The 25,340-nt window shown below is 41.4% G+C and overlaps 1 protein-coding gene across 5 annotated transcripts in view; it reads right to left on the bottom strand.

Moving 5' to 3' along the window:
* The window catches only part of ATP10D (ATPase phospholipid transporting 10D (putative)), a 120,669-nt gene that overhangs the window by 10,598 nt on the left and 84,731 nt on the right, over nt 1-25,340 (bottom strand). For all 5 annotated transcript variants that reach the window (XM_053578122.1, XM_053578124.1, XM_053578121.1 and 2 more), the window contains 9 exons: nt 20,514-20,702; nt 16,128-16,725; nt 15,261-15,367; nt 13,719-13,845; nt 11,875-12,059; nt 7,885-8,194; nt 5,388-5,464; nt 4,274-4,399; nt 666-866 (listed from right to left, as the gene is read on the bottom strand). In XM_053578122.1, coding sequence (XP_053434097.1) covers nt 666-866; nt 4,274-4,399; nt 5,388-5,464; nt 7,885-8,194; nt 11,875-12,059; nt 13,719-13,845; nt 15,261-15,367; nt 16,128-16,725; nt 20,514-20,702 — 1,920 coding nt within the window. The remainder of the gene's footprint in view (nt 1-665; nt 867-4,273; nt 4,400-5,387; nt 5,465-7,884; nt 8,195-11,874; nt 12,060-13,718; nt 13,846-15,260; nt 15,368-16,127; nt 16,726-20,513; nt 20,703-25,340) is intronic.

Consider the following 25,340-nt stretch of genomic DNA (forward strand, 5'->3'; position numbering starts at 1 on the left):
CACAGCACATTACCCAGGGCCACAGAGTGAGACTCTGTCTCAAAAAAAAAACCAAAAACAAAAACAAAAAAAACAAAACAGCTAATATTGAGAACTCAGTATGTCTGAAAATTTTACACATATTACTTTCCTGAATTCTCACATCATTTCCATAAAGTAAACAAAGCACAGGCAGTTAAAGAAATGACCAAGGTCACCTGCCACAGAATTTAAACTTGTTATTTCTAACACGCGGTGAACCATTTTTCAGCTGTGAGATTTTTGGAAATTACTTTATTCCTTTGAAGTTCAGATTTACCATCTTAGAATGGGAGCAAAACGAGGCTCTATCTCCAAGTGTTTTCATGAAGATGAAGGAGACCAGAGGTGTTCAGCAGTCAGCACGACAGACGGCAGTAGGGCTCAGTGAATACTAGATGCTGCCTGCAGTAAGCACCAAACACCGGACTGTTTCTTAAAAGCACCTCAGGCTTTTCACAGATTTGTCTGTGCTCATCTCAGAGCAAGTAGCTTAACACTTGTCAGGTGAACAGAGACGTTTTAAAACAACCAGACACTTCAAATAGTTCTGAGTGGGCTGCAGTGTTTGGGCTAGGGGATTGGAAAATGCCCTGGCTTTGACAATGGACGTGAACCCATCCGAGCATTCTTGCTTTAGCACCTACCTCTGATTTCTGACTGCTCTTGTAAAGCTCAGGCAGTTGCATGAGGGTCTCTGCAGATACATCTTTCTCCAAAACACCAAAAATGACAGGAGGAGCGGAGGTGAAGAGGAGGTTGAAGAAGATCAAGACCCAGTAGTCAGTCATGGATGTTCCTGAAAACCCACAAAAGAACTGGTACCAGAAAAGGAGGTTCACGTAGGCCTAGGGACACACAGAAGGACATTCAGATCTTAGAAACAGTCTGTGCACTACGACCCCACATTTATACTCTGCCACGTGGAACTGTGCGACTTCAGCCTCGCAGCAGTTTCCTCACTTACGCAATAGATGACAACGTACCTGGCAGCTTTATTTGGTAAATGGTTTATTAAATTTAAGGACACACACCTGTGCCCAGCACCCCCCACCCCCCCATCTTACATGTGGTGTTGGCCCTGTGCTGTTTACAGACCATTCATTTAATCTTCACACCAATTTGGAAATTCTTGCTGTTTGTTCCCATTTTACAGATGATGAAACTGAGTACAATGGACTGAGAGTTTGTAGCCCTCTAAAATTCACACAGAGAAATCCCAGTGCCCAATGTGATGATGTTAGAAGGTGCAGTCTTCAGGGGATGACTGGGTCATGACAATGCAGCCCTCCTAGATGGGATCAGTGACCCTATAAAAGGGGACCCAGAGAGCTTTTACTCTCTTTCAACCATGTGACAATATAATGACCATTCTGCAACCTGGAAGAGAGCCCTCATCAGAAGCTGATCTCCGGAATTGTGAGAAATAAATGTCTGTAGTTTATAAGCATCTTTGGGACTTTGCTATAGCCGCCTGAACAGACTTAGACACTGGGGCACAGAGAGGTTAAGGAACGTGCCCAAAGCCACCCAGCTAATAAGTGGCAGAGCCTGTGTTCAAATTCAGATATTTAACTCTAGATGAGGTGGCACAAAGCAGGCACACTGTGAGTTTTTATCCTCTTGCTCTCTGGGTTCACAATTCCTTCTCAGTAGTGAAATGGGATGTGCCATGCCAGCAGAGGGGCTGGCCATCCCAGCTTGCTTGGGACTGGTGGGTTTTCCTGGGGCATGAGACTCTTGGTGCTTAGACCAGGATAGTTAGTGACTCTCGAGGGTAGGCACCTGCATCCTACATGGTTGACACCAGTACTTTACACCTATAGCAAAAACACTGTGCCACAGAGCAGGGAAGACCCTGGGCTTAGGCATACAGGGTTTTGTGGACACTTCCTATTGATCGTTTGACTTTAGGCCATCTTATTAACCTCTCTGAATTTTGGCTTCCTCTTCTGTAAAATGAGCATTGTACCACCTTAGGGCTTAGGATGAAGACCAAGTTAGAAGGCGCCGGCCCCATATACCGAGGGTGGCGGGTTCAAACCCAGCCCCGGCTGAACTGCAAACAAAAAATAGCCGGGCGTTGTGGCAGGCGCCTGTAATCCCAGCTGCTTGGGAGGCTGAGGCAGGAGAATTGCAGAAGCCCAAGAGCTAGAGGTTGCTGTGAGTCCTGTGTACATCATGGCACTCTACTGAAGGCGGTAAGGTGAGACTCTGTCTCTACAAAAAAAAAAAAAAAAAAAAAAAGAAAGCACTCGTGACCTGCAAAGTATCTTATAAAAAGATACATTAGAACACCAGAAGAGAAGGGCCACAGTCCTCAGAATAGAGCATCTTAGTCCAGCGTTCCTGGACATGCCTGGGGCCCAGCTCCCGAAATGCATCACTCTGGAGTCCACATGGTTTGGGCGCTATTCTGGGAACCAGTCCATGGTCTTCATCACAAATGTCGTCCAACATCCAGTGACTGTAGCTTCAGAAAGATGAGCTACTCTACTGGCTTTCAGGCCTGGCCCTCTTCTCCATAGTTACAAAACATTCCTTTTTTTTTTTTTAAGCTAGGTAAATATGAGGCAAAAATTAAGTCTGGGGAATAGTGGCTAAATGGCCATCCAAGGATCACAGAGCAGAAAGGACACAGGGCCTGGTTTCCTGGTGATGTACTCGCCATTAACTACCGTGGCCTCTCTCTTCAAGAGCATGGATGTCTAGTATCTTGTACTAACATTAGTGTTTACCCTTGAGTTTAATCTGGAGTTACAACAAGGTAGGGGGGGAATGAGTTTCACTATAAGAGGGGAAAAGATACAAAGTTGTTTTTAAAAAAATCTGCAGAGGAGTCCTCTTTGAGTCAACGACCACTAAATCCAGGAATTTTAAATTATAAACCGCAGCTTTCCCTGGAATTACATACTAAGGCAGATATGCAAGGCAAACATTTTCTTAAAGTATCTGAGTTTTACGAAACTTTGACTAACTGTGCTTTTCTAAGGAGTAATTAGAAATACTGAGAGTTTCCAAAAAAGTTCATTGTGATACAGGAAAAGAAAATAAAAAGGCTTTACTGAACAGATATACTCACATACAGAGAGATCTAAATTATACATTTGGTGGCCTGGCACCTGTAGCACAGTGGTTACGGTGCTGGTTACAGGGCCAGCCACATGCACCGAGCTCTGTGGGTTTGAGACTGGCCTGGGCCAACTAAACAACAATGAGAACTGCAGCAAGAAAACAGCTGGGCATTGTGGCGGGCATCTTTAGTCCCGGCTACTTAGGAGGCTGAAGCAAGAGAATCGCTTAAGCCCAAGGGTTGAAGATTGCTGTGAGCTGTGATGCCACAGTACTCTACTGAGGGTGACATACTGAGACTTTGTCTCAAAAAAAAAAAATACATAAAAATAAAAATAAATAAATAAATAAATAATACATTTGGGATACCCTAAAAATGACTCATTTAAGTTTTTTTTTCCTAAAGATAATATTCTAATAGAGCGATATAAACTTATGTGTTCTACAGACATACTATATCTGGGCCTTAAAAACCAAAAATGAATTTGGCCTAAAAATTGTATCTTCATAATTACTACAGTTAGAAGAGACATAAATGAATAAGATTTTATTTTAAAAACCCCGAAATTTAAACGGTATGGTTCAGATTAGAAGCCAGAAACTCTAATCAAAGTCTCCCCTGTTAGGAATTATATAATTAAAACCAAGTTCCTTTGCCATCAAGCCCTAATACACTTTATAGGCTGCCTAGAGAATTCTTGCACCTGTGGGTACCAGCCAGGTACGGGATAAGACATTTGACTGAATTTTCATCTGTATCTGTATCTTTAATACATCACAGAAAACATTAATTTGGGGAAAACATATTTTTTGGTGTAACAAGTTAAATGGCAGCAAACCTTTTCATTCTTTACTGATAGCATTAAACATTTCATAATTCTGCTTGTCACCATCTTTTTATGGAAGGTCAAAAATTGGATTTTAAGTGAACCAGACAGGACTTAATTTAATTTAAATGCACAGGGAATAGAAAATGCCAGCAGATGGACAAGCCTGGCAATTTGCTGTCAGCAGCTGAAACACAGCACATTCCCAGATTATTTCTGATAAGACGAGAGGACTCCTGGCTGGTAGGGAAACATTGATTAGTGAACTCAGCACAGGACACATGCTCTTCATCCCTGATGCAACCAGGATTGGAAGGTGTGAAAGGGAAAGGGGCAAATTCTCTGGGGTTACCTACCACATTCTTATAGAAAAAATAGAGAATCATGTTGGAAAGTCGCGTATAACACCAGTGCCCGTGGACCAGAAGGAGCTTGCTGAGATGTCTGAACTGAGAAACGGCGAAGTCGCTGGCCATCACCGCCTGCAGAGGCAACAGGGAGAGCTGTCATCCTCAGCAATCAAACACGTGGGACCGTCCTGACATTCACATTGGTTACATCTGTTGTTCAAACCTCAGATGAAGATCAAAAGAAAAAGAAAACACACTCACAGAGCAACAGAAAAAGTGTGAGTACACAGCCCAATGAGCTATCTAGAATTACTACTCGGCCTTCCAATGGGATCCTGTGAAACAAGATTCCTCTTCAGTTGCTAGTTACAGGGCAATTTCAGCAAATGAATTTTACCTAGAAAGCAGCTCCTTTAGCAAGAACTGTCTTCTGCATTCCAACATGCACTCACTTCTCCTCGATGAAGAGAATACTAAAAATGATGCCGTCACGACATCACAGGACTTGGTGTGTCAGGCAGAGGGGTGTCCGAACCCCTCAGCTTTCATAGAACTGCTGTAATTCACAATTCTTGGGAAACCATAAGCCTCCTATTCCCCCTTCCTCTGACAGCATTTGCTCCATAGATGAAAAACAGTCTTGTGGATTGTGAGAAGCTTGGTCTGAATTCTGTGCCTAAAATACTATTCAACACACACACACCCCAACAATACTTGCTCTGCCCTCACTTTCTTTTTCTCATCCCCTTTCTTTTATTTATTTATTTTTTTCTTTTCTTTTCTTTCTTTTTTTTTTTATTAAATCATAGCTGTGTACACATCCCCTTTTTGCCCTTGGCTTCTCGCTCCTCTCACCTCCAGTTCTTATGGTCCTTTATTCAAATCCTTACTAGCTTTCTTCAGTGTCGGAATTTACATGAGTATTGCAAAGCTAAAAAATGTATTCCTATGATCTAGATAAACCCTATTTTTTAAACTGTAACCACGGAGCAAAAATTACCCAGGAAAATGTTCTATGCTCACGAGAAAAGAATGCCTGACTCAGGGGACAGCTTGCTGGCTCCAGCCCGCAGGGCCGAGCGCTGGCAGACTCATTCCTTCAGCCAGGAGAAGTACCTACCTGCATGCCTTCTTGACCCGACACCCCTATCCCGATGTCCGCCACTTGTATCATACTAACATCATTGGCGCCGTCACCTTCATGAGGCAGAAGAAAAGGGGAGAAACAGATGAGGAGTAAAGAAAAGATGTAAATTTTGCAAATCAGTAGTGGCAACTCAAGTGAACAAATAAATCCTTCAAAGTTTAGCCCATTTCTCCAGTTACTGGGAAGCTAGTCAAGTGAAATTAAATGTAGCATCCCAGTGCCAGCAGGAAGAAATGATCTAATACAAACTCACCGCTGCTCAGCTCCTTCAGGCTATGGGACCTGCCTGGCCTGACCTCCTCCTTTCCCTGCCACCCATGGTACTCAGATCTCCAGACCCACCTGCTACTTCCACCCCCTGCCTGCGGTGTTTCCTACTTCCCTGACACTGGCCTCATCATCCCACCCCCCTTTCCTCCATTTCAGTTGCTCTTGCTGTTAGCTTAGATGCATTTCCTCTGGGAAATCCTTCTCGCACTCCCCTGGGGCAGGTGTTCCTCCTGAAGGCTCCAGCACCCCTGTGTATCTCTGTCATACCTACTACAAGGCATTACCATTGCATAGAGACTGGTCTCCCCCAGCACAGAAAGCTTCGTAGGTGTTACGTTCCTGCTGGTAACCAACATGGGTTACTCCCAACTGCTTGCTACATTCACAAGGTTTTCAGTGATAGTATCAAGGTTTTCCTTGGGAACTGTTGGTCCATGTGGATTGGTAGGTAAACACGAATCCCCATATTCATGAGCAAGAACTGGCCCAGTGTCCTCCACTCCCTGGTCTCAGGGACGGGGGCACAGATGGGCACATGACTCGCTTCTTTAGTGTAAAGTCCAGGGATTCTAGCTTCAGGGGACCCAGAGGCTTAAAGAATTCATTCATTTGTATGTTCATTCATCAAAGTTAATTAACAAAATTCCACCCTAATCCTGACACTTTACAGCAGTAATCTGAAAAGAGGTGCTATCTTTTCCCTCCCCAGGTTGTTAATAGGATAGGATGTACACCCTGGAGTTTTCAGGGTTTCTTATGAATGGAGAAGTTACTCGAGCCTGGAAAGAATCCAAAGAAAAATAGAGATGGGAAGAGACAGTTCAGATGGCTCAGTTCTCAAACTTGTAGTATTAAATACTTTTTAAAATGTAAACTCATGATTTGGTATCAAGGCTTTGATATCCACAAGATTGAGGACTCCCACATTTTTATCTCTAGCTGGTGTCTCATTGCTAAATTTCAGACTTTTATTCTAGCTGCCCTCCCTGACATCATTGCTTAGACATCTAGTGGCCTTTCAAACTTAACAACATTAAGAACCAACTCCTGATTTTCCTTGCCTCCATCTCAGTGAATGGCGTTTCCACTCCTTTTGTTCTTACACAAAACTTTGGCATCCCCTTGGACAGTTCTTCCTCTCCCATAAGACATCCAAGACATTGGCAAGTGTTACTGGCTTTCTTCGAACCATGTCCATTGACTGACCACATCCATCAGGACCAAGCCACCCTCGTCCCTTGCTTAGTTGTATCTACACCATCCAAATTGGTCTCTTTACTTCAGTCTTTGCAGCCCAACAGTTACTTTTCCAAAGCAGCCAAGGTGACTCTTTTAAACTTAAGTCAGATCCTGTCCCACGTCCGGTCAAAATCTTCCAATGACTCTCTAATCTTTTCAGATAAAAGCCAAAATTTCATAATGGTCTCCAAGATGTATGTGATCAGGGCACCTGTCACCTCTTTGCCCTTGAGTAACCTGCAGAAACCTCCTTCCTTTGCTCAATCTACTTTGGCCTCTGACATACCAAGCAGAGTTCACCTCAAGGCCTTTATTTTTGCTGCTCTCTCTGCCAGGAATGGTCTCCCTCAAATCTTCCGTGACACCCTTATCAATTCCCTGCTCATAGACAACTTACAGTGAGACCTTCTCTGAAAAGCCACAGGCGCCACCCAGATACTGTACATATTTATACTTTAGGGGAAATACTTTATGTTTGTTTCACTGTATGCCCTCCAACTAGATATGAGCTCCTTAAGAAAAGATATTTTGTCAATTTCATATACTTTTATTTCTCCCTTGCTAAGAAAAATACCTGATACCAAGAGGGCACTTAACATATACTTGCTGAATGGATAAATATGTGATTTGTTCGTGTCCTTGAATTTGCCTATTGAAAAGGGAGAACGTGCACATTTTCCAGTTCTATGGTTCAGTTTATTACTTTTTAGTGGACTTGGGAGTCTGACCTATACTCAAGGAGTTCTGACTATGGTATTGTTTTCCTCGTCCCATCCCTAACACCTGGTTCACAGCAGTTGGCTGAACAGGTGATGGAGGAGAAGAGAGAGTGAACATGGTGGAGAGAAAGGAGCGCAGAAAATGAGAGGAAAAGAGGGAGAGGAAAAAGACAGATAGAGGGCTCAGCCTCTGGTGGGGTATGGAAGGGAGAAGGGGAGGGCTCACTCTCATCCTCACTCACCGATGGCCAGGGTCATCACCCGGAGATGGCTGCGTACCAATTTAACCACCTCGCTTTTCTGCAAGGGTGTGGCTCGGCAGCAGACCACAGCTTGACACCAAGACGTCAGTTCTAGGAACTGTCTTTGTAGATTGTCTTGCAAGGCAAACTCCAGGGTCTTCCCAGTGATAATGAGTCCAGCCCGAATCTCTGAGTCCTGGGGAACAGGAGGCTGATGCAAATCCATCCTTAATGACGCTTGCCCTGGACTGCCTTGATTTTTCTTTTGAAGTTCTTTCAAAATTGTGCTCATCAGCATCTCACAGGCATCCTTGAAACAGAGATGCAAAGATAGTTAGCCTGGGAGCTGCCTCCGTGGTCAGAGGCAGCTATTCCATTGGCATTCTTTAGCAATTACTGGGTCAAAGCAACCACAAGTCATGAGTAATGAGCTTCTTTCAGAGACTTTACAGCTCTTTCACCAGAGTTCTGTGCATATGTGGGGATGAGCTACGAGGATGGCGGAACATCTCTTAAAAAGAAACAGCTGTAGGGCAGCGCCTGTGGCTCAAAGAAGTAGGGCACCAGCCCCATATGTCAGAGGTGGTGGGTTCAAACCTGGCCCCAGCCAAAAACTGCAAAAAAAAAAAAAAAAAAAAAAAACAGAAACAGCTGTAGAATTTCTTCATGTTATAATTTGCCTTCTTAAATACTGAATCCCAAGAATGCTTTGGCCTCCTTCTGTCATGTGTTAGCTCTTTGAACTTAGGCAAATTATGTAACTTTTCTGAGCCTTAACTTTCTCATCTAAAAAATGCCAACATTATCTTTATCATAATGTTTGGGAGGACTAAATGAAATAATACCTACAAAACTCCTAGAGTAAGGCATGCCTCCTGGCAGACATTTAAGACATTTAAAATAGTAATTATTGTTTTTATCTTCTTTTTTTTTTTTTTGCAGTTTTTGGCCGGGGTCAGGTTTGAACCCACCACCTCCGGTATATGGGGCCAGCGCTCTACTCCTTTAAGCCACAGGAGCCGCCCTTGTTTTTATCTTCTTTTTGATTCAACATATTCATTCACTCACTATTTATTAAGAATAATATGTTAGAAAACATCCTGGGAGCTAAGGATATGTCAATAAACACTAAAATGCCTTCTTCATGGAACTTGCGTTCTGGTTGAGGATATGCTTGGTTGTGCTTCTCTCGTCTGGTTTGCAAACACTAGTTAGCGAGTTCTTTAAAGGCAGATAATGCTTTTACTTTGCTTTTGAAGCCTTCATAATGCATAAAAGAGGGTCACATCAGGTACTCAGTAAACCTCATGGAATGAATTCTACTCAAGAAAAACTAACAGTGAGCTTGCCAGAAATTATTGTGTCAAATGACCACTAAGGACAGAGCCCCAATTCAGGAACAGTGAATTTAAGTTCTTTTTGTTTTGTTTTGTTTTGATCTCTTGAGACGAGTCTCACTGTTGTCCTGGTGCCGTAGTGTCATCATTAGCTCATAGCAGCCTCAAACTCATGGACTCAAGAATTTAGGTTTATACATTGACCCTGAGATAGTTTCCTCATGAAAGAACCCCTCCCATGGAGCCTATTTGCTCTTATTTTAAAGGCTGTTTTATTAAGAATTTCTCAACCTACAACAAAATAAGAGGGGTAAGGAAGGATAGACATGGGTATATGGCGTATAAGCACAAAATAGCAAAGATCTAACCATGTGAACTATGAACAAGAGACTCCACTTTAAGCTGGAACCACCTAACTACATTCACCTCAGGAACTAATTGGATCCACCCATCTCCAAAGCCTCCAAGGAAAAGTAAACAAAGATGAATCAAATCCAATATGCTTATCACAGGCTCAATAGATAACAGTAAAAATTCCTTTTAAAAATCTTCTGGATTTTGGTTAAATGAAAATGGCCCACTTAGAAAGTCACTTCCAAGAGCAGTGTCTATGGCTCAAGGAATAGGGCACCGTCCCCATATATCGGAGATGGCGGGGTCAAACCTGGCCCCGGCCAAAAACTGCAACAACAACAACAAAAAAGAAAAGAAAAATGAAAAGAGAGAAAGTAACATCCATTTCAGCCATTGAAAATCAAGATGTCTATTAACACGAAATGGTGTTGAAAATATCTGTAATCGAAAAAACATAGCTACCACACTATTACAACACAAAAACATAAAAGCATACAGTTTTTGTAGTTTTCTGTAGCACACAGAATACAATCCGTGTGAATGTTTTTCAAACTATGATTGTAAATTGTAGCTTTATGATTATAAATTGATTATAAAGCTTTATATACTCATTTGTGTTTAATTTTTACAAATGAATTTTTTGTTATAAAAATATATAGTAATAAACACATAACACATCTACATGCTGGCGATCTTCATTCACAGATCTCACATTTGTGAATTTACCTGCTTGCTGAAAATTACCTGCAATCCTACCATCAACGCCCACACTACCTTTGTGGCCTCTCGCTGACAAGCACATGACGTTTGAGTCATGCAATGTGCACGTTCTAAACTAAAACTAAACTAGATGACGTGTGGCCTTCTTGTGCCACCTCTCAGGCTGGATGTTGCCCTTCCCAGGGTCTGTTTGGTGACTTTTTTTTTTTTTGCATATTTCTATTTTTTGTTAGTGATTTTGCTATTTAAAATGTCCCCCATAGTGCCCTGGTGGTGTGTAGTGCTCCTCAGGACAAAAGGCTGTGATGTTCCTTGCAAAGAAGTTACCTGTGTTATATAAATATATTTTCTAACTCTGGGTAAATGCCTAGTAGTGGGATTTCAGGGTCAAATGGGTCTCCTTTTAATTTCTGGAAACATCTTCATTCGTCTTTTCACAGTGGCTGTCCTAGTTTGCAGTCCCACCAACAGGCACAAGTGTTTCCTTCTCTCCACACGCGTGCCAGTAACTGTCTTTTTTGGGGGGAACTTGTGATGGGGCAGGCCACATCCTTTTTAGTGACTAAAATGTCAAAGCATTTTCTTATGCTCCTGCTGGTGTTAGGAGCCAGCTGGTAGTTATGGTTATCGGTCACTGGGCTTCTGTAAAGGACAGCCCACTTTCTATTGAACAAAGAAAAATCTCTTTCCTCAAAATGTTCTGCCTCATTGGGTACTAACCATAAAAACACACTAACCAAGCCTGGCAGCCATGACCAGGGCTGGTGATGTAATCTTGAAGAAAAGCTCCAGAAGATCTCAGGGAAGGCAAACTGATGGGGTGGTTACAAATGATTAAGTGTGATTGTCAACCAGAGAGGAAGGAAGGTGTGCCCAGCAAAATCAATAATACGCATAACCATGGAGGTATCCCTGTACTAGGCATCTTGTGAGAAAAAGAAAATGCTTATTTAGCTCATTAGAATGTTGCTGTTAGAGTTTAGTGGGAGGCAAAATTGAAAAAAAAATCATCTAGGTCTATGCTGCTTCTTTAAAAACATTGCCCTCTATTCCCCCCAACCCCCAATATTTCTTCAAACTTTTGGTATTTTCAGGAGCACTGTGTAAGTATTACCACTAGGGGGCATGGTTATCCCGAGTGCCTATTTTTAGAACTTCATGAAACAAAAAAGCATTCATTCATTCACCTGGTTTCAATACAAATGATAACTTCTTTTTATCTTGGGGAAGAAGGGAAAGTGGATTCTTGTTTTAGGGCTTAACATATTTTCTCATTTGGGGCTAAATCTTGTCAAATCCTTGGCAATTCAATGCGGAGATTTTTAAAAAAAAAGCAAATAAAAAAATAAAAAGAAAACTTTCTTCTAATGCCTTTACTGAGCAGTGATTCCTCTGAATCAGCATAGTCTTCCAACCAAGCCTTTAGAAGAACTGTGGCACCTTCCCAAACACAAGACATGTTGCTGGACAGAATAAATTAAGAAGCTAGTAGTTGTTTTTCTCTCCTTATATACCAAATTCCAAATGCTCCCCCAACATTGAAAAAACAGAAAGACTGGTTTAATCTGATGACACGTACTTTACTTTGGGTGTTGAGGATGAAGAGCTTGTCATCCGGCTCTAGCAGTTTGCACGCATATGCTATGTTGATAGCTGTCTCCTGCTTGTCCCCCGTCAGCATCCAGACCTTGATCCCGGCTTTGTGGAGGGCTTCTATAGATTCAGGGACTCCTTCCTGCAGACGGTCTTCAATGCCAGTAGCACCTAAAAAAGAACCAAAGTGCAACAGTGTAAGAAACCAAAAGCCAGCTGAGGCTCACCTAGTCAACAGCTGAATCTTATCTGACAGCCAGCTTGTCCTGGAACTATACAAGTTCATATACGAGTTTGCTCCAGTAGTGTTCAGATATTCTAACGAGGTGTGAAAACCCAGACCCAAATCATATAATGTATTATTTGGGGAAGGAAGCCCCAAGGGGTCAATGAGTTTATCAAATTTAATTGCTTTCTCTGTGCCCAACTTTCTTATCTATAAAGTGAAGGGTTTGGATTTATTCACCATAATCTACAATTTTATAACTCTAAGGTACTCCCCAAAGTAAGGGCAAGATTTTAAAGAATGCTTTTCCCAATAAATTGTAATATGTACCCGCAATGCACCTTCATACTATTAGCCCACAATTCTCTTTCCTAAAACAATGGGACCAAATATGTTTTTGAATTCAAACGTTTTTCAGATTTTAAAAAGGTTAATATAAAGTGCATACCATATTTTGCAATACTTGGCAATCTAACATATCAATATTTCTGCAGGAAAAAACTTACAAATGCTTACACTGCTGAGGATGGTAAAGACTGTAAATAGTCTCACATCAAATCAGACCTGATTTTGCTGCCAGAGGAGTTTTGGCACTAAATCCACAGAGAGTTTTGATTTTGGATTTGCAGATGAGGAAATGCACTGTTAAAGAGAAATTACTTGGAAACGGCATCATTACTCTATTTGGTAGATGCTAGGTTAGATCAAAGTTTTTCTCCTTAAGAGAGGATGGGAGCTCAGAAGATGGCCTCTTGGTATGCTAATGTTCCTTTTATAATTGCTCTGTAGACCCAAAGGCAGTGGTTCTCAACCTGTGGGTCATGACCCCTTTTAACAATGCAAATAGGAAGGTTGTGGCATTAGGAAGGTTGAGAACCACTGCCCTAAGACAATGGTTCCCAAACTTAAATGCCTTTACCATCACTTAGGCAACTTTTAAAAATTCCAGTGTCCAGGTCTCATTCTGGACCAATTAAATCACAATCTCTGCAGATAGGACACAGGCAGCAATATTGTTTAATCTTTCTAGATAATTCTAAGATGTAGCTCAACTTGGGATAAGAGGGGCGAGTTGTGCAATTTTAGATGAAATCAGGCCAAAAAGAAAAATAAATTCCATTAGTCTAGTTGCAGGTGTGGGATAAAGAATGACCCCTAAAACCTGGCAGACCTGAGTTTCGTGTCTGGTTAGTTGGTAACTAACTCTGTCTACTGCTAGCATGTGACCTTGAAAAGTCATTGAGCTGTTCTGTGCCCCAACTTTTCTTTAAATAAGATGAAGATATGCTGTAAGGATTAAAAAGATAACATATATTAAGTACCTTATCCAATGCCTGCAAACTTCAGCTTTCTCCTCCTGAACCAGGGTATTTATTTTGGTTTACAGTCTGTGCTAAGTGTTATATTCTACGCCAAGGCTGACTACCACAAGTGAAGTCAGTTCACTGGTGGAAGGTGGGGAAGGATCAGACTGGCCGGGATAGGCAGAAACACATATTTTACATCGAAGTGAAAAAAAAAAAGGCACTGGTGACTATCTTATTTAGAGACATCCAGAGTTTTTCAAAACCCTCCTTTCAGGCAACACAACATAATGTACCTACCAAGTAATGTAAGTTTGTTTTCCAACCTCATGGCAGATTCAAGTAGTAATTCTTCCCTGTTTTCAATGCTGGTTTCAGCTAAAAAGTGATTCCTCAGCCATTCTGCATACTCAGTGTCACTCATGACCTGTGGAAAGAAGAAGAGCAGAGGCATGAAGCAGGTCAGATAGTCTCGCAGGATCCTTCCAGGACTGGCTCTGGCAAAATATCAACCCATCAGTCTGTTTAACTACTCTCCCTCGAGGCACAGTCCTGCCAAGTCTGTATCCTCACACTAGCTGGACACTCGTTTCCCAAACTCCACGTTCAGCTAGCAACACTGGTGGTCGATGCATGCTGTGGACATTCTAGACAGCATACATGATGAAAGTGAGTTAATCTTTTTAATTACACCAGAAAATATGCAGTTGAGAGAGGTCTGCAACAGTAGTTAAATCAAGGGTGATTCTAATGGTGTCACTGGGAAATCAGTATTGGAGCTGTTCCATTTGAGGGAGCCTGCAGCCAGCAGCACCTGCGGTATCTTCTGCTGGTTACTTCACGCAGTTAAAGACTTACAAAAGGAAAAAGAGAGTGGCTATGTGAATGAAAGAAGAAAGTTTTATTCTAAACAAAAACCAAGTGGAATTCCTGGAGAAGCAACGAATGATGTATTTTCCGTTGTCTTTGGGTGTCATTGGGGGGATCAACATTTCAGTTCTCACAAAGCAGGTGGAATTGAGTAAACAGGCAATTTCTCTCTATTTCACCGGTAATGTGATCCGGGAGAATCTGACATCTCTCGGTTGCATTTTTCTCAGAGGCAGGCTCACTCAGTTTGAAGACAGAAAGTTGGTTTGACTATGAACTCCCCATTCGTCCTACAACTGTGTGGGGGGCAGACTTTTGATGATTTATGTACCCAGTTTACTGAGTTCCTCGGGGTTCACAGCAGGTCCCACTTTCCCTACTTCAGCTCCCAAGAACTAGAATTTATGTAAGAAATAAGATGTTCTGGCAATAACATCCCTCAAATCATTTCCTGGAGCACTTTTTATCTTATTACTTAATTTTTTTAATTCATCAAGTACATGCTATGTACCAAAATTATTCTCAGTAATTTTGTTACTGAGATAATGAGTAGTAAATTTATAGATAAAGGTTTATGCACAGGTAAGGAAAAAAAAAAAAAACCAAAAAACCTCCTAGGGGGAAAATTAAGGATGGTTCCTGGCCTCATTCTTTTCCTGAGGGTAAGAAAGTAAGACCCTGAGATTTTTTTGCCTCCAAACAATCAGTCACATACAAAGTCACCTGCAGATATGTTAAGACAAGTGAGAACTCGTCTATTCTTTAGAATAGAACTTGTAGGTACCTCTTTGGAAACCACTTTGAGGATAAATTTCAACCCACCAACCTGGAACAGAGAAGCTCTGAAGAGAGAGCCAGTGTCCAGGGACCTCCCCAGTGCCTGAGCCAGGGTTTGGTACCTGCTGGTTTTTGGTAAATGGTGGTTAAACAAGGGAAAGAGCAGAAGAGACGGCGCACGCAGAGCAGCCTCACCTTCTTGGCTATACACAGAGTGCGCAGGCCGCGTTGGGCATAGTCATCCAGGTGTTTCTGGGTTTTCTCCCTTATGATCATCTGCTGTTTTCCCAGACTTGCTTCATCTGAAATAATGAACAAGGCGCTAGGGTTCCTACCAGTCTGCCCGAATACAGACAGACATTTTTAAAACCAGTGATAGCTTAATCCACAACAGACAAAAGGTTTTGAATCCCTATTGGGTATCTATAAAAGGGACCCTGCAGAATAAATCTTTCCCTGTTCCTTTCTCCTTGGGCAGAGGAAAATACCAAAAACTTATTTAAAAATGTTGTTCCCACACCACACTAATGCTGGCTGGCATCTATTGAGTAATTACTGTTTGGTAGGCACTTGGCCAAAGCCTCTTTATACATTTTATACGTACACCACTAAACCTCTCAGGACCCCCTTTACTTTAATCAATGCGGGGGGTCAGGGAGATGTGAAGACAAACTTTCCTTGACCCCCCAACAATACAGGACTCATTTAATTGAATACTGAGGCCCAGAATAGTTAGGTAACTTTACTAAAACACAGCTAAGATGGGGGTTCAGATTTAAACCAGACTGGGTGGCCCTAAAACTTGCTTTCTCACCAAATGCTAGGCAGCTTCCTCCTACTTCCCCCAGTGCCTTGGTCCCCCAAATCGTACTTCTTTGCTTTTGTTCTTTTTTTGCAGTTTTTGGCAAGGGCTGGGATTGAACCCGCCACCTCCTATACATGGGGCCAGCGCCCTACTCCTTTGAGCCACAGGCGCCGCCCTACTTCTTTGCTTTTGCAGAGCCACTGAAAGTGGCCTTTAATCCCAGAGCCCTTCATGTCACTAGCCCAGTAGGAACCCACCTGGGGAAGCCGCTGAGAGCAGCTCCATGATCACAGAGTCGGCACCCTTTGTATACACCACAACTTGGTTGGAAAGCGGGTGCCGGACCACAACGGACATTCTTTTTCTGACTGAGTCGAAGGGCAGGATGTGCAGGAGTTGAAAGGTTAAAGGTCCCAAAGCAGCAAAGTCCACCGTGACCTGCTCGGGCGCCCGGGCCTGTAAAGTGCACCGGTAGGCCCTGGCTGCGTACACGAGGGCCGCTTCGTCTGGACTCTCGGCCTCGTAGCACAGGTCGGAGGCCAGTGCCCTTCCCGCAGGCGCTTCCACCCTGCCATTGGCCAGGCCCACTTCGCTGTGCGCCTCCTGCGTTTCCAGGCAGCAGGCCGAGCTGCTGGCGCCCTGGGAGCTCTCACTCAGCCCCGAGTCCTCTTCCCCCACAGGAGAAGTCAGCTTCATTCGACCAAGAAGAGGAAGTCTGCTCACGAAGGCCGAAGACAGCTCTTTCCCACTGGCCAGCGATGGTGAACTTGATCTCCGGACAGATAATCTCTGGAAGAGGTTTTTAATCTCTTCCAAAGACCTAATGGGCATTCCACTCAGTGAAGAGCATCTGCTCTAAGAAAAACAATTTAAGAAAGTCTCAATAGTACAGTCAAAGGCAGTTTATAACAATGTCAAGGGTAACCTGGGAATAAATTAGATATGAAAGGAGTTACCACTCTCTTAAATAGCTAGCAGCCTCTTTATTAGTTATAACTGCCATGGAAAATATTATTAAAAAGTAGCCAGATGGAAAAGATGTGGTAAGATTAATGAAATTATACATTTCCATAAATTAGGAAGACATTTGACAACTTTAGCAAAAGACATAAAATGCTAATATTGTTAGCAATGGGCATGCTTATAGCAATTTTTTCCTAAAAACCCCCATGAAATACAGAAAATTCATAATCTTTATGCTGTGCATCCAAGCAATGATGACTTAAAAATTATAAGCAATTAAGTATTCAATGATAGCAAAACAGAAACATTTTGAAATATTATGTAATATTTAAAAATAAAGGTGAAATCTGTGAGGCAGGCCTGGAAAAGCTATCTGAATAGTGTAAAAAATATAAGAACAAATAATAATACACATAACAAAAACACTGGAAAAATATATCGAAAGGTTAACAAAATGTATTTTTTGCCTTTTATTTTCCAACTTCTATGAAATTTTGTTACTTTGATTTTTCATTTATTTATTTATGAGACAGAGTCTCACTTTATTGCCCTGGGGAGAGTGCTGTGGCATCATAGCTCACAGCAACCTCCAACCCTGGGCTTAGGCGATTCCCTTGCCTCAGCCTGCCATGATTTTTCTTTTAAACAGACTAGTATGCAAAGTAGCTTAAGGAAAAAGAGTTATTAGCATCCTAATGTAAATGTGAATTTCTATTTTTATAGAACTTTTTATTTGTGCCCTGATTTCTCTGAGATCTTAACTTTTATCAATGATTTGTTTTTTGTTTTGTTTAATGTGATTAATTTCAGTAGATTTAGGGGTTCCGTGGTTTTCTATTACATGGGTGAATCCTTTAGTGGTGATGTCGGGGCTTTTAGTGAGCTCACCACTCGCACAGTATAAACTGTACCTGAGAGGTAGTTTTTGATCCCTCTACGTCCACCTTCTTTCCCCATCCAAGTCTCTAAAGTCCCTTGTACCACTGTGTGTGACCGTGTACATACACACCCATCATTTGACTCCCATTTGTGAGTACATGAGGCATTTGATTTTCTGTTCCTGTTCCTTAGGAGTAAGGCATCCACTTCCATCAATTTATTGCAAAAGACATCATTTCATCCTTGTCTATGGCTGAGTAGTATCCCCTGGTGTGTGCATGTTGCTTGTTATAGCTGATGGGTACTCAGGCTGATTCCCTGTCTTTGTAAACTGGGCAGCGATCAACATACCATGTAATGATGTCTTTTCCTTTCCCTGTGGGTAGATCCCCAGTAGTGGGATTTCTGGATCAAATGGTAGGTCTATTTTTAGTTCTTTGAGGAATCTCCATTCTGTTTTCCATGGAGTTGTACTAATTTACATTTCCATCTATAGTGACTAAGCATTCCCTTTGCACTGAATTTGAAACAATATCTATTGTCTTTTGACATTTTAATAACAGCTATTCTGACAGGGGTCAAGTGGCATCTCATTGCAGTTATAATTTGCTCTTCCGTAATGACTAGTGATGTGGAACATTTTTTCATATGTGTGTTGGCCATTTGTTTATTTTCTTTTGAAAAATGTCTGTTCATGTCTTTTGCCCACTTTTTAATAGAGTTTTTTTTTTTTAATTTATCTTTTTCTGATTTGTTTTGAGTTCCTTGTAGATTCTAGGTCTTAGTCCTTTGTCAGATGTATAGTTTGCAAATATTTTCTCTCATTCTGTAGGTTGTCTATTTACTCTGTTGATTATTTCTTTTGCTATGCAAAACCTTTTTAGTTTAATAAAGTACTATTTATTTGTTTTTAGAATTTGGGTTTGGGCTCTTAGTTAAAATTTCTTTGCCCAGGCCAATGTCTGGAAGAATTTTCCTAAGTTTTCATCCAGAAATTTTGTGGTATCAGGTCTTACATTCAAGTCTTTAATCCATCTCGAGTTACTTATTTATTTATTCATTTTTGGTATGGTAGAGAGAGGGATTTGTTTCATTCTTCTGTATGTGGTTCTACAGTTTTTTCAGTACCGTTTGTTGAACAGGGCATTCTTTTCCTAGTGTATGTTTTTGCTGCTCTGTCAAAGATCATTTGGTCGTAGGTATTTGGCTTTGTTTCAGGTTTTTATCAATGATTAAACTTAGAATTTTACATTAATGAAAGACCATGATTAGGGTTAAATTTTAGCAGGATCCTAAAACTTTCTCATTGAGAAATGCCCAGGGGATTGGAAATTTTTCTCCTAAAAATCAAAATTTTTATGATTGAGGACATTATGCTGATTGATATTTGAACTTATCAACTCAGAAATGAAGAGTGAAACAAAATCATATGAAGTTTCTGAACTCCACATGAATTCTAACTAGCTCCTTATCTATTGCCTATCATTACTTTGAAATTCCTTGAAGCTCTGGCTCTTATATATCTATAGACATTGTCTTTCAAATAACAGAATATTATATACTTTGGGAATAAGGCAATAATATTGCTTAATCCAGAGGTCCTCAAACTTTTTATACAGGGGGTCAGTTCACTGTCCATCAGACCAGTGGAGGGCCGGACTATAGTTTAAAAAAAAAACTATGAACAAATTCCTATGCACACTGCACATATCTTATTTTGAAGTAAAAAAACAAAATGGGAACAAATACAATCATATCGCCTATATGGCCACAGGCTGTAATTTGAGGACCCCTGGCTTAAACAGAAAATACCAAACAAACCTCCTTTGGAGATAAATGTATGGGAAAAACCATTATGTAGGAGAAAAGAGAACATCAAGTGATACCTTCTCTAGCAACACAATCACTTTTTCAAAGAGCAACTTTCAAGGCAAAACCTTGTATAACAGTTTCTGATCAAGGGCAGCTTAATTGGAAGTAAATTATTTTTACATTAAAATTGACCACCTTGGAAGTTGGATGGAACGGATGGAAAATTAAAATTTAATTGGGTTGTGTTACAAATTGAATTTAAGGGAATGTGTGAAAGGGGGAAGATAGTTAGTTATACACAGGGAAGCTAGTACAGCAAGGAGTGAATACCAGCCTGTAAAGCAAGTTTTTCTTCATTGAATTCTAGATTCTAGAATTCTAGAAACAGATTTAGAAAATCCAACTTTTGTAGGAACTATAGAACCTTGGTATATTTTAGATGAACTGGAGTTTAGATTGATTGAGTTCAAACTAACCCAAACTGGTACATGAAAACAGATACATTATCATTAAACTTGTATTAGACCCAGTACTTCATAGTTTGCTGGAAGTTATACATATGATATCAGAGGTCTCAGAAGTCTCAAAGAAAGCTTCATTTTAGTGAAGAAAACTAAAGAAAATGAACTGCTTTCATCAACCATCCCCTAAGAGGCTGAGGGAGCAGCAGTAAGCAATACTTTCTAGGTTCAAATCTTACTCCACAAACTGATTTCATGACCCTCGGCAAATTACTTAACCTCATCTGTAAAATGAAGAAGCGTGGAGTCACAGTACCTAGCTCATGGGGTTGCTGGGAAGAATAAACATGTTAGCACTAGTAGATCAGTTAGACCATGGTTAGTGCAGAACAAGAATAAAGGCTGCGTAAGTGTTACACAGCTGCTGTTATTTACTATTATTATCCATATAACAAGACCAGTACAGATACATTTAAGCTTACAAATTCTCTACTGGCAGGTGACTCCTGTTTGCACTGGAGACCTTACCTTTTGGCGTGGTTGGTTTGGAGCAGAAACCACTACTGTGTTGCAAATTGCCAATGCAATGAAGAAGTCGATGATGTACAGAGTCTCCAGGGGTGGATCTGGGATGGTCTCATCCAGGGGGCTAAAGAGCTGAGGTGTAATCTGACTAAATTTGTCCAAAAGCCTGGTGTCTGGCACCACATCTGTTTCCTAGAGATCCAGTAAGACAGAGTGTTTTTATAATAAGTATCTGAAAATTATAGAGTTTTAAATCAACATGAGAAGTAACTTTTATAACCAGGATCTATGAAGCATGAGATGGTAAACATTATTTTTCTAGAAAAGAGTTAACATATATGGTGTGATGGGAAAGAAGAACAGAAAAATAAAAGAACATAAAAGAAATGGAAAATCCCAAATATACATTATTAATAAAGACTACCTTGACTATTAAACCAAATAGGAGATAGGAACAATACCTTTCCCTGAAATCTAGTTGAATAAGTGTTTTCTCATTTTGAAATAAACAATGCCAGAGATATATTTTAGTGTTATGTTATTTGAGCAGAACATTTTATGGCTCAAGTCACTGCTACTATAAAAACCAACTCTCCTAAATAAAAATCATTATAAGCAAGCTAACATTTAATCAGCATTTTCCAGTAATGTTACAAGACATTATTAATAAGGGTTCTTTTTTGTTTTTGTTTTTAGAGACAGAGTCTCACTTTATTGTCCTCGGTAGAGTGTCATGACATCACAGCTCACAGCAACCTCCAATGCCTGGGCTTAAGCGATTCTCTTGACTCAGCCTCCCAAGTAGCTGGGACTACAGGCGCCCACCAGAATGCCCAGCTATTTTTTTGTTGCAGTTTGGCCAGGGCCAGGTTCAAACCCGCCACCCTTGGTATATGGAGTTGGTGCCCAACCCATTGAGGTACCACCCAATAAGGGTTCTTTCAGGAGATTTCTGATCACCAAATATACGTATTTAGCAACTATGCTTTCCTCTTAAACATTCTCTATGGATTTGCTCTAAGAAGTTGTTATAGAAAAAAAAAGTACTTTGTTTCACTCTCATAGTTTTTTTAAAAGTACCAGTTTTAACAAAAGAATGTTGTAATATAAATCCTATTATAATCTAGTAACATACAGTCAGTGCTTTAGAAATTTTTTAGTTAAGCCAAAAGAAGGACCATCTGCTCAGAATCAAGTTTGTACAAAACATCACTGTATTCTACAAGAGTCTTGAGTGCAATTGGCCTGCAAAGCACATCCACTGCAAGAAAATCAGAAGAGATTCAGAGAAAAGAGCCAACTGTGGAGATGTATGATATTGGGCTCCAGAGACCATGGCTTGTATTTATGCCTAGGTGAGAATTAACGTGGGTTTAATCAGAAAAGAGCATGGGCTGGAAACCTTAAGACCGTGGGTTCAGGTCTTAGCTCCACTGCACACTCGCTGGTGGCCTCAGGCAGCTTACTTGCTCTTCAAGCATCATTTTCCTTTTCTGTGTAATGGTAAAAATAACATTTACCTCCTAGGGCGGCTTACACAGCGAATGACATGACTGAGCTGAGACCAGGAGGACAGCAGCCCCAGTAAGTTCACATTTCTTTTCCTTCCTTCCTTCCCAAATGATACACTCACATACGGGTTTAAAAAAAGTCCAGTAGCAGCTCAATTTACAAATCACCAAAATGTGGAAACAGCCTAAATGCCCACCAACCCAGGAACGGATTAACAAGCTGTGGTATATGTACACCATGGAATACTATTCAGCTATTAAAAAAAATGGAGACTTTACATCCTTTGTATTAACCTGGATGGAAGTGGAAGACATTATTCTTAGTAAAGCATCACAAGAGTGGAAAAGCATGAATCCTACGTACTCAATTTTGATATGAGGACAATTAATGACAAGGTTATGGGAGGGGAAGCAGAAAGAGGGACGGAGGGAGGGGAGTGGGGCCTTGGTGTGTGTCACACTTTATGGGGGCAAGACATGATTGCAAGAGGGACTTTACCTAACAATTGCAATCAGTGTAACCTGGCTTATTGTACCCTCAATGAATCCCCAACAATAAAAAAAAAAAAAAAAGTCCAGTAATTTCACATTTCTTTTCCTTCTTTCCTTGATACACTCACATACGGGTTTAAAAAAGGCATCCTTGGGCGGCGCCTGTGGCTCAGTTAGTAAGGCGCCAGCCCCATATACCGAGGGTGGCGGGTTCAAACCCAGCCCCGGCCAAACTGCAACCAAAAAATAGCCGGGCGTTGTGGCGGGCACCTGTAGTCCCAGCTGCTCGGGAGGCTGAGGCAAGAGAATCGCTTAAGCCAGGAGTTGGAGGTTGCTGTGAGCTGTGTGAGGCCACGGCACTCTACAGAGGGCCATAAAGTGAGACTCTGTCTCTACAAAAAAAAAAAAAAAAAAAGGCATCCTTCAACTTCTATCTAAACACATCAATTCCAGTGTCCTGTGCTATTTGACTTAGCATAATTTATACCTTGTGACAGAATGATGGAGCTTCAGCTCCTAGTGACCATCCTTAATGAGCTGGCCACATTCCTTCCTAAAGTCTCACAGGCAGAGTCATGCTAAGCTGGTCCTTCCGTTCACTCTGTTACTTAGGAACAACCTGGCCTCAAGGACCTTCTTGCCAAGAGGCTGGTATACACAGGCTTCTCAAGTTCTATTTTTTTAGGGAAATTTATTTCATATAACACATTTGGGAATGAGTTAGAGACCCAAGAAGCTAACAGTTGTTCATTGTATCAATGACATCATAAAGAATGAGGTCCAATCTAAGTCTAATGAAAGGTTCATAACTTCTGCATTTGTGGCAAATGCTATTTATTATGGTCTGGATGTTCGTGTTTCCACAAAATTTACGTTACAATCCTAACCCCCTAAGGGGATAGTATTAGGAAGTGGGGCTTCTAGAGGGGGGTTGATTAGGATATGAGGGTGGAGCCTGAAAGGTATAAACCGCGGTACCCAAAGACCAGGAGTGGAGAGGTTCAGGCTACGTTTATTGAAATGGGGGAAGAGGGCAACCACCTGGGTGGACAAAGACGACATCTGCGCTCAGGGGCAGTTAGAACCTCCCCCCCGCCTTTTTTAAATATTTTTCTTTTTATTTCTTTCTTTATTTATTTGAGCTGTTGATTTTAAATGCTTGGAAGTCTCTGATGCAATTTTGCTCTATTACCCATAGAAAGTGACTAAAATCTGAGACCGCTAGCCCAGTAGTATGTTACTGACCAGCTAGCACATGTACTAACTACCAGGCCTGTGAATCAGTGTTATCTGAAACAGCAAATCAGACAGCCTAAAATGAAGCAAAACCCCACCCTACATCTCATCCCTGTCTTTGTCTTCTAACTCAGAAAACCAGAGTTTTCACCAACTTCACCAAAGAGAAAATGAGGCAGCTGTCTCTCTATCGCACAACTTACTTTATGAGATGAACAGCAAGAGTCAGGACAAGGCCAGTTAGCCCTAGATCCAGCCAAACTAGGCAAGGAAAATATATACATGGAGTGAAAAATTAAGTGGGAACTATGGACATTGACCAGCAGCCCAGGTAGCACCAAGCAGGGCCAGAGTTTTTCTATACTTTTTTTTTTTGCAGTTTCTGGCCGGGGCTGGGTTTGAACCCACCACCTCCGGCATATGGGGCCAGCGCCCTATTCCATTGAGGCACAGGTGCCGCCCAGAACCCCCTTTTATATGTGGGGCCTAGAAGACACGCAAATTCCACAGCTTGCCCCCGAGGGCTTTGGTGAGTTAGGGTCTTTTGGCATGAATTTCTTTTGGGGGCGGTAAGGCTAACTAGGTCCTTTGTGTTATTTTTCTGGGGGATGGTTCATGTTAGGCCCCCCAACATGAGATTAGTGACCCTATAAAACAGACCCGATGGCATTTGTTCATTCCGTTACCATGTGAGGACACAGCAAAAAGGTGCTGTTTTTACCAACCATGGCACAGGCCCTTGCCAGACACTGAATCTGTGGGCTCCTTGAACTTGGCTTCCAGCCTCCAGATCTGTAGAGGGATTCAGGGAATGACAGCATGATGGAGGCCTGTGCTGTGACCGCAGGAGGAAAAGCGACAGTGAGCCAGGCCAGGCTGGGGTGGCTCCAGTCGGCAAGACTGTGCCGATGAGAACTACTGTCACAGTAAGGGGGAAAAGGCCAGAAACTCAGGACCACAGGTCCTGAAAGCACCACAGAATGATATGTATATAAAAGAACAGCCCAGAAGAATATTTAAGGACAGGTCATCAAAAAGAAAACTGTAGGCATGGAACATTCTCCTGCTTTACGTGGTCTCATGAAAATAAATGAATCTCTAGTGACTAAGTTGGTTGGTAAATCAAGAAGGTATAGAGTCATCACATACAATTCTTAGCTATATAACTGTGTCCATAATGATATTCCCAAGATCCAAATCTTCCTCATTGAAATGCAGGATTATATAATTAACTTTTGTTTTTTTTTCCTGCGATAACAGCTTCTGCCTTCCGTGAAGGCCTATTAATTTGAGAATGAGGCTCACATCATCTTGCTGGAATGTTTCCACATGTACGGATACAATCTCTCTCCAGAGAGTTTCAAAGCTCCTTTAAAGTAAGGACTGTGCCTGACACAGGGATGAGTAAAGGTTTATTTTTTTATGAGTCTATCAAACACTTGCTGATCTTATATTCCATAAGGAGAGGGTAGAGACACAGACTAAAGATGTTACTCTTTGCATAAATACATATTGTTATTGTCTTCCACTGGGCCTCATATAGAAATCTTTTTAAAATCCTGCAAAAACATATACTCCTAATTACAGCACA

The sequence above is a fragment of the Nycticebus coucang genome, chromosome 23 (genome assembly GCF_027406575.1).
Source record: "Nycticebus coucang isolate mNycCou1 chromosome 23, mNycCou1.pri, whole genome shotgun sequence".
Taxonomy (NCBI): Eukaryota; Metazoa; Chordata; class Mammalia; order Primates; family Lorisidae; genus Nycticebus; species Nycticebus coucang.